This window comes from Mirounga leonina, unplaced genomic scaffold (assembly GCF_011800145.1).
Source record: "Mirounga leonina isolate KUSES-001 unplaced genomic scaffold, KU_Mleo_1.0 Mir_171, whole genome shotgun sequence".
Taxonomy (NCBI): domain Eukaryota; kingdom Metazoa; phylum Chordata; class Mammalia; order Carnivora; family Phocidae; genus Mirounga; species Mirounga leonina.
Genome location: NW_023270436.1, coordinates 14306740 through 14321764, shown reverse-complemented (window position 1 = coordinate 14321764; position 15025 = coordinate 14306740). Strand labels below are relative to the sequence as shown.

At 38.8% G+C, this 15025-nt stretch overlaps 1 protein-coding gene across 1 annotated transcript in view; it reads left to right on the top strand.

Annotated features, from left to right (window-relative positions):
• Window positions 1–15025, top strand: part of TAOK3 (TAO kinase 3) — a 182981-nt gene that overhangs the window by 152206 nt on the left and 15750 nt on the right. Inside the window, exons 15-17 of the mRNA XM_035017101.1 lie at window positions 6910–7146; window positions 8821–8949; window positions 13119–13322. Coding sequence (XP_034872992.1) covers window positions 6910–7146; window positions 8821–8949; window positions 13119–13322 — 570 coding nt within the window. The remainder of the gene's footprint in view (window positions 1–6909; window positions 7147–8820; window positions 8950–13118; window positions 13323–15025) is intronic.

Genomic DNA, 15025 nt, shown 5'->3' with positions numbered 1-15025 from the left:
TGATTTCCACTTTCATCTCTCAAGTCTTTCAAAGGCTTCAATTATCTTTGGAATCGATAATGGATTATAATCTTTAAAAACGCAAATATGAGGAAAATGGAAGTTAAAGCACCTACATATTGCTATGCCTGCTGCTATCTAAAAGCAAGCATTTTAATTGAGACTGCTTATCAATAAGCCTACCTCTAAGTTCCTTTGTATAGAAGTTTCTTGTCATCTCTTAATGGGCAATTTTTCATTTTAAATGAACGTTATACTGTGTAATGGAGATACAAAAATGTCCACTGTGTATTTGCTAACGATTGCTAAGCACCTAAAGAAAAAACATGCTTTTGAGTCTAAATAAAGCACCATGAAATTAATAAATATCTTTATGTCATGATACCTGACCAAAAAAAAAAATTTTTTTTATTTTATTTTATGTAATATTCTTACTTACCACCGACTCTTGTGAGACTTGTATCTTTATCCAGACATGTTCATGTTGAAATGAGAGGAGAAATGGTGAGCAGCCACTGAGACTCAGAGCACCAGAAGCAGGTTTTTGAATGTGAAACAAACATTATACCAAGTGGATTTTCCCCCTCTGAGACAGGTTCTCATCTTTTGTCACTTGCCACACCCTCATTCCCACATCATATATTCATGACCTCTCCTACCTCGTAGTAAGATGTTACTACTGCGGTACCACAATAATCTCATGCTTGCATTTGTATACTCACCCAGGGCTACTCTGTGTGCCTATCAGCCATCCTAGTCTTCTCTGTGATAGGCCACCTCAGGACTATAGGCAAAGTCCTTAGGAGCCCCTCTGAATCCTATAGGCTTCCTAGTACCCAGCCAGAGAATAGCTAAGATCAGTCTCTGATGGACGTTGGATTTGCTAAAAGGCTCCCTGCCCCTATATTAAGTTAAAAACTGAGTAGCTACTGGGCTGTTGCAGTAATCACTATAAAATAAGTTGTTTTATGTGGAAAACCTTCTCCAAATGTAATGCTTTGGGGGTCATGGTGGGATTGATGGAAGTTTATCAGAGGTCAGTGGTATTTGCATCTAGTGCTTGTTAAGAAAAAAGCACTAATAGAAGGGAAAAGTGGTATGATGTTATATGTTCCATGTCTCACTTTGGACAATCTAATTATTGGTGTGGATATTTTAATGTATCTTATCAAGTACTACAGTTCTACTACCAATGTCGTGTTAAAGGCTAGTTCCAATAGTCCAATAGGAATATATAAATCAGGACACTGGAATATCAAAAAGAAATATCTAAATTTTAAAAGTATATCATGAATCTTAGTGCTTTTCATGGACCTCAGCTCAAAAGAAAAGGACTAAAGTTACTTAAATGACATAAAAGTAGGAGCAATATCATGGGAAAATGAAAGTCCAGTATAATGAATATCAAGTCATTGTTAAAACCTCTCTTCGCTTCCCATAGTTGGTAGCAATACTGTATTGACTTATTTATTTTGGTTTTACTCTTTACAATCTTCTAAATAGAAGTGCTAACATGACACAGAGTGATTCAAAAGTGAACAGCAAAAAGAAAAAAGAATTTAGAAATTATTTTTTCCAATTATTAGATAAATGAGTGTATATTTTTTAAATGAGCGTATATTTTAAATAGACTTGCAAACTGACAAAAAAATTTTATAGTTCCTTAAATTTGTTTTATCAGCCTACCTCTTATGCATAAACCTAAAAGAGACCTAAATCTGTGGGATTTGCCCTTGGCATTTTTTCTACATTGTGCTTTTGAATGGGGTCATTGACAAGTGTATGCAGCCCATGGGTTACAGGCTTTTACTGCTTGATGTTTTTACCATTTTGGCACCTTAAAACAGATTTTTATGTTAATACGCACTGCTGCACAATTACATTTGTAACAAAGGAATAGCAAGGACCGTGAACCTTGATATCAAAGGGAACTCTGAGGAAACTTTAGAATTATGTAGAATTATGTATCTTTTTATTATAATCATAGAAGGGCAGCAATTATTGACCTTATTTTGAAAAACTAGGAAAAGGAAGGGCATTTCATAGAACCTTTTTTATTTTATCCTTTCTTTTTCTTCTGTAAGAAAGTTCATATTGGACTGATTCATGATCTGGAGAAAGGAGTTGTTTATATAGTTCTTCAGAATTACTCACCTGCCTTATTGGGCCTTTGAGATGTGGCTCCCTTAAGTTTTTATTGTTGGTAAATGGAGATCTTAATATTTTAATTGGATTACTAACCCATGAGAGTGTTTTCAGCTGTTGTTATATCTGATGTCATTTCTTAAAATTTCATAATGTCCTGGATCATATGGTAGTTCCCATAGCAGATGTTAATATAAAGAGCACAAGCCCATATCTGTCAGACAATTCAGCTTTTGGCCTTATGAAGGAATTCTCACAGGAATGAGTGGTCTTACTACACAGGTGAATTTATGTTAGAGTACATATTGGCCCCGGGAGGACGGGGGAGCTCCTGGATGGCTCATTCGATAGAGCATATGACTTGATCGTGGGGTTGTGAGTTCAAGTGCCATGTTGGCTGTAGAGCCTACTTAAAAAAAAATACACATTAGGGACAGGGGCATAAAAACTCTAAGTTTCTAATCTTTAGGAAAGCATGTAGACAAAAATGATTATTGTCCTATCCATGCAAATGCGGATTTTTTTTTTTACTTCGCTTTTACCACATTCAGTAGGAAAGCTCATATAAAAATGGAGTCTTCATTTCGATTTTAAAAATGCAACCTAATTTTCAGCTAATTGTGAAATTGGATACCTGAATGAGTTTGATAGATAAGCATAAAAATATTAGAGCCTCTGCAGTTAATGCTGTTTGACCCCTCATGAGCCCCACTGTTCTATTTCTAAAGGCTTGAAGATGTCTTCTCTTCCTGGATAGTATACCAGAGGATGCTTATCAGAATATTTTGTAGCTCCTTTTTCCTTTTTCTTAGCTTCTTAATCTCACTAGGCTCATTACTGAGACTGTTTTTCACATATGCTGCCCAGTCTATATGCCCAACCCACATGACCGAACTCTCTCAATAAACATGTTGAATTAATGAATGAACAAATGAATGAACAAAGTCTCTTCCAGTCCTGCTATCACATGAGAATCTGGATTTGCAAGTGTACATTTCTAAGTGCTTCCTGCCAGTGTTTCTGTATAAGGCAGAATTGCCTGTTATCCATCATTACTTTTGGTATGAACTTAATATGTTTTTCCCTAGGTGTTCTAAAGAGTGGAATGTGAAATTTCTAATGTCAAAACGTGACCCACTGTATTCTTTTTAAGAACTTGCTATAAATTTCATTTATTCTAAGAGTTGAGGTGGCCGGTTTTATCACATGCATTATTTTGATTCTTACACATAATTAATCTTGTAAGTTGGCTTTGATCTCTTAAGAGGGTAACATTATCAGCCACTATGCTCCTCTTTTATGTTCAGTAAGTTGCTTATTAGCCCTCTAGTGCAGTGCTCTGCACTTGGTAGACAGATAGTACACTTTGGATGTAGTCATGTGTTGTAGGTGCAAATTTCTGCCAGATTTAAATAAGGTGGAATGGAATGGCTGTAGAAACTTTCTGGGAAAAGTTCAGTCTTCCTTTATGGCTCTTAACTTTTATATATTACTCCAAGTATGTGAAATGGTTAATAATTCAAATTCAGAAATTATGCGTACTTATTTTATAAGCCACAACCTGGATATAAGTACAGTTTTAATGTTAAACTTGCCCTTTCTCTTGGATCCACCCCTTCTGATCTATGTCCATATCACTGGCAATGCTTGGTGGAGGGAGAGACATACTGCTCAGATGCTGGCAGGACAAGGAAGGAAATCAACATATATCAAACATCCCCTGTGTGTCAGACACCTTGCTGAGCACAAGAGTTATCCCATCAGTGATCTCACTGTAGCAGTGGCTCCTCCTGAGAGCCGTCAGGAGGGAAAGTAATTTGCCCAAGGTCAGTAATGCAGTAAGGGACAGAATGGGATTTGTGTCCAAGCAACCCGATGGGTGTGGCAAGATGCTACGGCCCACTTTCAGTTGATCACATTTTTGAGACTACCATCGTGAAAACTGCAGTCACTACATTTCTATAACTTTCTTTCATTTTTAGACGTACTCAGTTTGTAGCTTAGACTCATTACTCTCTCCAGCTTTGACTTTTTTGGGGTGTTGATTCCCTCCATTGCTTAATAACAAAGTTTCATTCTGCCTTAGTGGGGTGAGTTTCCTCAGGCAATTCAAGGACCATAGAACTTCACTTCAAATCCTGGGGTTTGTAAAAATTAAAGGGGTAAATTTCATGTGAAATTATGTTGTAAATCATAAAGCATGGTAAAATTTAAAATTACGAGCTCTTTTTTTATTCTCTTGACCAAATAGTGTATTTGTAAGACACACAGTATAAACTTAAAACATGCAGGTGTATATAACTGTAGATAATAATATTTTTATGTCTTTCTAGTTAGACTTCATACATGAGTCATCTGGCCAGATTTTTATTTAAATTTGTTTACTTTGCTTGAGTATGGAATTATAAAACTCAGTATCTCTATATGTGCCTAAGAAGGCAGTTAACATTGAAACGTAGAAAGTTTCGTTGCAACAAATTGAAGGTGATATTAGGAGTTTACAAAGGTGATTATCCAAATTATGGGAGGCATTAGGAGCAAAGTGTTTCTCCTGGAATTCAGTGATATACAATGATAGCATGTTGAGCTTTGTAATTCGTCTTTGCCACATACTTGTGTTGTCTGGTATGCAGTAGGACCACCCTTTTCACAGGGAGTCACCCTCCGGTTAGGATAGAAAATGTTCTTGACACAACTCATTTCCGCTTTACATTTAAGTGCCTGGTTTGGGAAATGGCTATCCTGAAACTATTTGACCACAAGCTAGTCAGACCTTCAGTGGCAAGGTTTAAATGTGTCATGATAGCTTTAGAGTGTGCCATGTCTCAGCTTTGGAAATCTGATTAAAGAAGGAATACTAACATAAGAAAAAATAAGTTTAGGGGTAAAATATATCTCAAATGCATTACCCTAGAATGGACACTTTATTGCCATATTTGTATGAAAAACAAGTGAATTCAGAAAGGACTAAGTGGTATCCTTTCTGTTAATTGGAACTGTTTTCCCCTATAGTTGAACTTAAGGAAGGCACAAGCATGAGGAAGTGAAATATACACACATATTTCAAATGACTTCTTTCTTTCCTTTTATCATGAAATAAGTCCATCAAAAAGAAACATGATACTGTGATGACAAAATAGATTTCCTTTAGAGTGTTAGGTGCCCCTTTGGTGATACTGTCCTTTTTTTGGTCTTGAAATATCTTCTGCTCTTATTCTTCATACTTTAAAGAGGATTGTCCTTTAGAAAAGAGAAATGAATATGAAACCTAGTGTTAGTTTCAGCTGGGAAGATTTCAAAGTTTGGCTAATGTTTAATGGTGTACTTTGATAATACTATCTAGTTACAGAATAGCACTCTCTTGATAGTAAGGACTCAGTCTGGTATGCAGGGACACCTTCTAAAAGGAGCAAAGAAACAAACTGTTCTTTGTACAAAATGCACTTTGACCCATAAACTGAAAATAGTAAAGAGAATTAATAGCAGCATGAAAATTTCTAGTAAAACTTGTTTGAGGGTGAGGTTGGAGAGAATTGGCTTATAGTAGATAGGAGTGACTAAATTACTTAATGAAAAATAAAACTAAAGTTATAATTTTGTAATTAAATTTTTTTTCTAAAATAGGAAAGATGAGAATGAAGTGAGCAGAGAATCTCACAGGAAAATAAAGAGGGGTGATAAACTGAAGGAAGGAGTGGAAAATCAGAAAAGGTTTAATAGAAAGAAACAAAAGATGCCAAAATTTATATTTACAATCTTGAGTTTGTTGGATATTCACCTGAGAATGGGTTAAGGAAAAATTACTAAGAGAAGTAGCCATCTAAAAATCATAGAAATGCTTTCTCTTCTTGAGGAGAGCAAGTAAATGTATTATAATTTGTTAACATCTCTTCTGTGGAGAAGGGGAGGTGGGAGACAGAAGAGTTAAGAGAGTGCTCCATCTGTCTCCCTCTCACTCCCTCCTTTCACTCCCCACTGCCCTCTCTTCATATTAAGAATCAGAAATAAAAAATAAAAATAAAAAAAAGAATCAGAAATAAATCTGGTTCAAACAACTTTAGGAAGATACTCAAAAATCCTATGACTGTTAGAGACATGATCTTTAAAAACAAGCAGTATGATATCATGCAGTGGTTCTCAACCAGAGGGATTTAGTCCCCTAAGGGACATTTGCCAATGTCTACAGACATTTTTGATTGTCTTGACTTAGGAGGTGTACTGGCATCTAGTGGGTAGGCCAGGGATGCGGCTAAATATCCTGCAATGCAAGGACAGTCCCCCAAAACAAAGAATTTTCTGGCTCATTGTCAATAGTGTTGACGTTGAGAAATCCTGGTGTAGTGGAGATAGATAGCATGGCTCTGGAACCAGACAGAAATGGGTCTGAATCCCAGCTCTACCTCTTATTAGCTATATGACCTTGAATACAGATACAATGATATGTCAAAAATAAGTAAATATAATTTGGCTGAATGAATAAATTAATTCCCTCAAGTCTCAATTTCTTCATCTATAAAATGGGAGTGGTAACACCTACCTCATTAATGAGTAAAATGAATGAGTGAATGAGATGGTTTTTAGGACTAGAGCTAAAGAATATAAAGAGCACCCAGCACAGTGCCTGGTACAGGTGAGCATTCAGCAAATAGTAGGTAAATTGATGGTGGCAGTGATAGAATTATGCCAGAGGGCTCCTCTACTTTCCCTGAAAGTTTGTCTTCCCTGAATCTGGTTACCTGAGTTCTGTTCCCCAACCCCAATCAGGTTACACGACAGATCCATGAGCATGAGCAGGAGAACGAGTTGCGGGAACAGATGTCAGGTTATAAGCGGATGCGGCGCCAGCACCAGAAGCAGCTGATCGCCCTGGAGAACAAGCTGAAGGCTGAGATGGACGAGCACCGCCTCAAGCTACAGAAGGAGGTGGAGACGCATGCCAACAACTCGTCCATCGAGCTGGAGAAGCTGGCCAAGAAGCAAGTGGCTATCATAGAGAAGGAGGTCAGTGTGCATACACATGCCTTTGTGCTGTAACCAAGCCAGGCCTGTTTCAGTCAGTGGCATCACGTGAGCAAAAGACAGGAGTGCTGTGCTTTTTGGTGACAGAGGAACAATGTTGCTTTGGTGGTGGTAGTTGAGAGGGGCTAGGTTTTATGGGGCTACTTAAAATTGCCATTAAAAGTTAAAATAGTTACTGCAGGTGTATATTACATTCTTGTCTATTCAAATATGTTCTAAGAGCCAGTCCCTTGAGGGGGTCTGGGTGCAAATAAAAAGAAACAAGAGGCTTCTATCCTGTGGAAACTTGCACAGTTCAGACCTGTTACCATGCCTGCCACACCCACAGTCCTCTTCAAAAGAAAACTGCTCTACAAATAGTCTCTTTCAGTGGTGATAGTCCCTGTCTACAATGATTGGACTAGGAATGGGCACCTGACCAGCGGCAGCGAGTAATTAATCTGGCTGTTGCTTGGATCTTCTAGGAGACATCTCTCTTCCCCATCTAGGTTCTAAACAGGAGAGGCTGAGGCAGACAGTGAGTCAAAATATTACCTTTATTACTGATAAGTGTTAGATGGGAGAAGTAATTCATGTCTGAAGGGAAATGCGCTAATAATATGTACAAAACTGAACAGACTTGCCTATCTAGGCTCTGGCAGTGCTAAACCAGTCGCCTTTCCTGCCATCCCCCCACCCACCCACCCCCCCCCCCGCCATGTAAGACTTACATAGTGTGGGAAAGCAGGGGTGAACGTGTGCTCCCTGGGGCTGGGGTGACTGGGGACAGAGTGCCAGGAGTGTTTCGGTAATTAAGCTCTCTCTCCACGTGGAAGGAAACATCAGAACTGCAGATGAAGCATTCCCCCAACAGCCATCAAGCTGTGAGGCAGCCTGGCATGAAAACGTCTGCCCAAACAGGGATGATATTGATTAAAGAAACCAGTCAGATACTTTCTTGAGGATCTGATTTGATAAATATGTAGAGAGAATTGTTCAAAATGGAAAAAGTATTGATAATGGATGCTAAAGGTGAAAAGATTCATAAGGAGAACCGTGAAGCATAGATTCCCTCTGTCTCCGAAGCACCTCATCTTGCATATGTGTTGCATCTAATGGTCCCCAGAAACTTAGATTTGGTCACTTGCAGGAGCCAGTGTTTATTGGGTTATCTTTTTTTGGTCTGTGTTCTATCCATTTGGAAGACCCAAAAATGTCCCAGTGTCTGTTGTGACTGTAGCAGGTGCCTAAGAAAACAAAATGTTATTAACCATTTAGAGTGAGATTCTGGGAATAAAACTGGCCACTCGTGGTTATTTATGCATTTTTGTAATTTAATCTGTGGGCTACCAACAATATGAAAAAAGCCCTTTATTAGAATCCTTAGTTCACTTTTCATCCCATGCATTTTTTGTGTGTTCAATAAAACACGTGATGGCTTGCCTTCATATTTTTCCCATAATTGGGAAAGTATTTTTCAATGGTAAAAATTTTAAATTTTTTTAAGATACAAGAGAATCAGAACAGGTTTTTGCTTATTTTGTTTTTTATTAGTTATTTGTTCAAAAAACACTACATTATTCAGCACTTATGGACTCTTTTCATGCATTGGAGGATATAGATAGCTGAATTCTGTGTGAAGAACAATTTATCCTAGATTGTATGTCATTTTTTCAGGCAAAGGTAGCTGCAGCAGATGAAAAGAAGTTCCAGCAACAGATCTTGGCCCAGCAGAAGAAAGATTTGACAACTTTCTTAGAAAGTCAGAAGAAGCAGTATAAGATTTGTAAGGAAAAAATAAAAGAGGTAAGAGTACCAATATTTGTCATCACTAAGTTGCCATTCAAATGGTTAGAACTTACAGGGCGCCTGACTGGCTCCGTTGGTGCAGCATGCAATTTTTGATCTTGGGTTATAAGTTCGAGCCCCATGTTGGGTGTAGGGATTACTTAAAAATGAAATCTTAAAAAAAAGAGGTTGGAACTTAAAATTGATTAATCTTACTTTGTAATCAATAGTCTAAACCACTGATTCTCAAACTTTATATCACCTGAAGTGCTTATTAAAATGGATTGCTAACTCACTAGAGTTAGATTTTCTGATTTTCTGATTCAGTGGGTCTGGGTGGAATTTGAAATTTGCATTTCTAACAAGTTCCCAAGTGATGCCGATGCTGCTGAATCAGGCATCAGATTTTAGGAACCATTGCTTTAACTCTAAACCATTTTTGCCTACTTCCAGTTTATTCTTCAGCGACTTCAGCCAGAGTGATCTTTCCAAACCATAAGTCTCAGAGCATCTGGGTGGCTCAGTCAGTTGGGCATCCAGCTCTTGGTTTCAGCTTGGGTCATGATCTCAGGGTCCTGGGATCGAGCCCCACGTCAGGCTCTGTGCTCAGCAGATAGTCTGCTTGAGGATTCTCTCAGACTTCCTCTGCCCCTCTCCCTGAGCTCGCTCTCAAAAATAAATAAATCTTTAAAAAAACAAACATAAGTCTCAGCATATCACCTCATGATTTTAACATTCATTGGCTTCCCATTGCTCTTAGGAGAGATCAAAATACTAGAAGTCCCTAAGTGACCTACTGTCAGCCTCTCCTTTAGTCTCACCTCACACCACTGTTCCCCCACCTGCTTACCCCACCCCTGACTGCTGCTTCTGCCACAGTGGTCACTGTTTGGTTCTTCAAATATATCAAATTCCACTTTTCTCCAAGGCCTTTGGAGAAGACTGTTTCTTCCTACTGTTTCTTCTACCAGGATGCTCTCCCCGCCCCCGACCCCCAGTCTCTCCCTCTGCTGTTAATTGTTACTCCCCCTCCTTGTAAAACTTAGGATTGTTTATTAATACCTTAACTTGGGCTGCCTGCTGGCTCCATCGGTAGAGCGTGTGACTCTTGATCCCAGAGTCATGAGTTCAAGCCCTACATTGGGAATGGAGCCTACTTAAAAAAAAACAAAACAACAACTAACAAAAAAACCTTAAACATCATTTCCCAAGGGAAGCCTTTCCTGACTTCCTTAACCAAAACAGGTGCCTCTGGTTTCATAACACTAGTTTTCAATTATCCTTTTTTTTTTTTTAAGTTATTTTGAGTTACCTATCCTACTAGCCAGTAAGTGATAAGGGCAGAGACCATGTCTTTTTTTTTTCTGCCAATGACTGTATCCCTGTGCCTGGTACATGTGAATCTCTGATAAATGAATGATTGATTCTTAGAAGTTTGGTTGAAGGCCACTAGTAGACATGGAGAGTCCTCCTAATGAACTGCAATTTGATCTGAAAGCTCAGATTTCTTGGGCGCCTGGGTGGCTCAGTTGGTTGGGCGACTGCCTTCGGCTCAGGTCATGATCCTGGAGTCCCGGGATCAAGTCCCGCATCGGGCTCCCCCTGCTCGGCGGGGAGTCTGCTTCTTCCTCTGACCCTCCTCCCTCTCATGCTCTCTGTCTCTCATTCTCTCTGTCTCAAATAAATAAATAAAATCTTAAAAAAAAAAAAAAAAAAGAGCTCAGATTTCTTCACTTCTCCCACCCATGCTTATAGGTGAATTGCCTACAGTTCCCTAGACTTTCCTCCTCATAAGACTTAGGATTTCTTATTTCTAGACTACTGGTGTATTAAGGTTTAATAAAATTCAATATGGGCATGGTTTCAGTATGTGAAATCATTTATTTGAGCTCGTATTCTAAGTTAACAATATGGAACTTATCAAGGTTCCTCTCCAATTCTTTTTTAATTAGGAAGTGAAAGCAAGTGGGTTGGGGTGAGCCTCAGGATTTTTAGTCCTGCCCAGATGAGCCACTGGTGATTGTTGGGACTGACAGAAATTTGTATTTAATCCACGCTGCCTAAATGGGAAAAGTCTCTGACACTATAAGGTCTAGAAAACCAGGCTGTAGGGCGAAATAGCCCAAATAAGAAGTTTAGTGTTCTATCCATTTTCTCTGAGTTATTGCTGGGACCTCATTGTTATGTCATAATAGAAAGATATTGTTGGATCACAGAGATAACATTGATTTTTCAATGAGAAATTTTGAAATGCTCCCAACTGCACTCACATTCTTATTTCTAACTCCTTGTGTTTACTCATGCTCTGTAGGCCACATTTTGTGACTGCAGCCACCATTTTGACCTTTTCTAACACCAAGGTATTTGGAGATTGCATGAACTCAACCTGTAGAAGATTCTCTCACAGAACAGCATTCGAGAATACCCACTCAGTCCTCAGGCATTTTGGTACTCAGATTTATGAGTGCAGGAAACCACAGGCCTAAACTTATAAGTCTCTCAACATGCTCATGAGGAAAAACAAGCCTAAACCCAGTTTGAGATAGCCTCAGTAAGCCTTTCTATGCAAAGCTAATACTACTCCTTATGAAGTAAAGCTTAGTTCTGACTATTTAAGGTGGCGTGTATATTTAGATATTGATATATTTAAAGGTATTGCCCTTGGGGTAACAAAACAATCTCCATTATCCCCATTATTTGATAGACAACAGGGATGTGGGCAAAACAGGATGATGGATGGTCCAGAAATAATTCATTCTTGATTTTGGAGTGAGTTTATATGGTCACATTTGAACTTGGGTGTGCAATGTAGTGGTTAATGCCAAGCCTAATAGTGAAGTCATGGCATCAAGAAATTAGTCACCCAGCCTTCCTGTTGTGATCCCAGCTTACTCCATGCTCGAAACAGCTTTCTCTCTTGTTGATTCTGATATTTCACTTAAGACTTCACTGGAACAGGGAAGTTGAAAGTTGATTTACAAGGACTTCTTGGCTGAGTGCAAAAATAATCTAGATAGTGAGTGATGTCCACGTCACAAAACATTAAGTAAAATAGGTGTTAGAATTTAAAGGAGATTTTCACTGAGTAGTTAACCAAATATTATAGGTCAGGCTTGTCAGTATGAACAAAAAAGAGTACACTGTACTTTCTCTAAAAAGGGTCTTACTTTCTCCATAAAGTAACATCATCTTAAGTGCTCTGAGTCTCTGCTTTCTTCTCTTTACCCGTATAGTCTGTAATAATTATGAATTTTGTCCTTTTGGAAATATAGGTGGTTCATTTACCCTCTAATAGCAAATAAAGAATTGTTTCCTGATATTCGAACTAGTGCCATTTGCAGAGTTACCGCCTGTCTGTGAAATCTGTCCACTTCTCGCGGTCTTGTCTCCTTCCCTCTGTTTTCCACGAAGCAACAAGAGTCATCTTTTTGAGATGCATCTCATTGTGTCACCCCCACATGTATAAAATCCTTGTCTCCTGTGCTACAGATCAATGTCCTTAATAAGGCCTCTGATGGTCCTGCTTCATCTCATGTCACACTGTACCAAACAAACCCCTGGCCTGCTCGCTGTTCCTCGATCGCACCATGTTTCAATTAACTCACCTGAAGAGTTTAACACACTCTGTTTCCTCTACCCAGAGTATTCTCCCCTCCCCTTTCTCACTGGTTAGCTCCTACAGGTTTTTCCAATTTCAGCTTAGTTGTTACCAAGATCAAATATGTTCTTTTAAACATCCTTGTGGAACTAAGTACTTCACCTTCACAAAAGCTATCACAGTAATTTTCAGTTTGTTTCTGCAGTTCTTTGATTAATTATTGCTTCTAGACTGTGAAACCCCATGATGGTGGTTATCACGTTCTTTTGCTGACCATTGTATCCTTGTGCCTTGCACAGTACCTGTCACATGATAAGAATTCAGTAAGTGTGTGTTGATTGAATGAGTGAACCAATTATTTCCAAGGGGAGAAGCCAGAGACGTGGAAACTAACAAGCCTCCCTATCACTTATTACTCAGTCAATCAATAAACAGAAGTTGCGGGGCAGGGATATGCAGCACCAAGTCTTTGTCTTTACATTCTCAGTTGCTCTCCAAATAATTTAATCTACCACTGCAATAAACTATTAGTTCCTTTTACTTGATGACACCAGCATGTTGTTTTTTGTTTTGGTTTGGTTTTGTGAAGGAGATGAATGAGGACCATAGCACACCCAAGAAAGAAAAGCAAGAGCGGATATCCAAGCATAAAGAGAACTTGCAACACACACAGGCTGAAGAGGAAGCCCACCTTCTCACCCAGCAGAGACTGTACTACGACAAAAACTGTCGTTTCTTCAAGCGGAAAATAATGATCAAGCGGCACGAGGTGGAGCAGCAGAACATTCGGGAGGTATTTATTTTGTTCATAACTATCATCACTGACTTATGGGACAAGAAGCTTTGTGAGGATCACGATGACTGTTCTGTCCATTCTTATATCCTTAACCTTTATGGTCTTTAGTGCAGTGCCTGACACAAAGTAGGTGTTCAAAAGTAGCCAAGAAACGAATTTACCACTGAGAAGAAAGAGAAAACCCATTTACAGAATAAGGAATCAACATTTTCCAAATAAATGTAATAGACTTTTATTGAGTACCTATTATAAGCCTTATTATGCAGTTGAGAATCAAAAGATGTAGAATAGAGAATTTCTGCCGTCAGCCTACTTGGCAGACACTTGGGGTTTTGTGGCTCCATATGAAACACTAAGTAATAAAGTGATGCTCCACAATTAAGTCATTCATTCGTCCAGTGCCCCCTTAGTGCCAGGCACTGTGCTGGAGATGTGAGGGCTAGGGAGGGTCTATCCTTCCTGCCTTCAAACAGCCCTAAGTCTAAGAAGAGAAACAGACATGTAACAGACTAGTTACAGTGTAACATGTCAGGTAGATAGATATATAAATAAAGTGTCTTGGGCATGTAGTCATGAAAGGGCTTGGAGGACTCAGTGACTAATGAGAAGTTGAGTGTTTGGGGTGTACAAAGTGGAATATCAGGAAAAGGGTAATTAGAAACAGAACGCGGAGGACCTTTTTTGTTAAGGCGTATTATTTCAATTTTAGCCTGAAGGCAATTTCAATGGCTATAGGAGGTTTTTAAGCAGGGGGTCAAAGAGAGTTTTCTTTGAAAGAAGTAGTGGATCAGTGTGAAGGGAGGCTACGGCAGCAAGCAGCTAAGTACAGTAAGGTCAGCTAGGACATTCTTTCTCTAGTTCAACCTGGAAGAGGCAATGGGGAGAGATCAGATCTGAAGCAGAACTGACAATAATTCCAACCAAATGACATCAGAATTTCAGATGAGAGAGGAGTTCAAAATGACTTCAAAGTTTCTAATTTGGGAAATGGGATGAATAAGACATTATGCACTGAGATGAGGAGCACAGAATGTGACTCAGTTGCAGATACAAAATTCAGTAGGAAAACATTGTGACCTGGAGTAATCAGAAACCCTCATAAATGAACTAGCACATTGGTAAAAATATCAAAGTTTGCAAAAAGCCCAGTGTTAGCCTGCACGAGGGAAACAAGCACTAAAGACACATTTAATGGGAATGTGCATTGGTACAGTATAAGCTCTTTGGAGAGCAGTATTCAACTGGGAAGGAGAAGGAATGAAGAAAACTAAAATTTATCAAACACGTGTAATGAGCCAGGCTCAGGCCCTTTATCTGTGTTGTCTCATCTCATTGGAAAAGGGAGAAACTGCTGAACATTTATTTTTGAGCCAGGCAATAAGTGATATGGCTAAAATTTTACTTTAGAGAGATTAGCCCAGTTTGGTTGGTGGTGATGCATAGATTGATTCAAGCATGCATTCTCAGTGGGGGCGATACTGCCCCTAGGGGAGTGAAAATGGGTTCTTTCCAGGGAGGGGTCTTAGATATTACAAAGGCTCAGGCCCCTCAAGGGCCACAGTACATAAATGGATATACAGTGTATCTGTGGTATTCACATTTCATGGTTGTGGTTGATCAGGGGAGTGGGAAGTCTAGAAAGGCTTCTGAGGAAAATAAATAAATAAATAAATAAATAAATAAATAAATAAATAAATAAA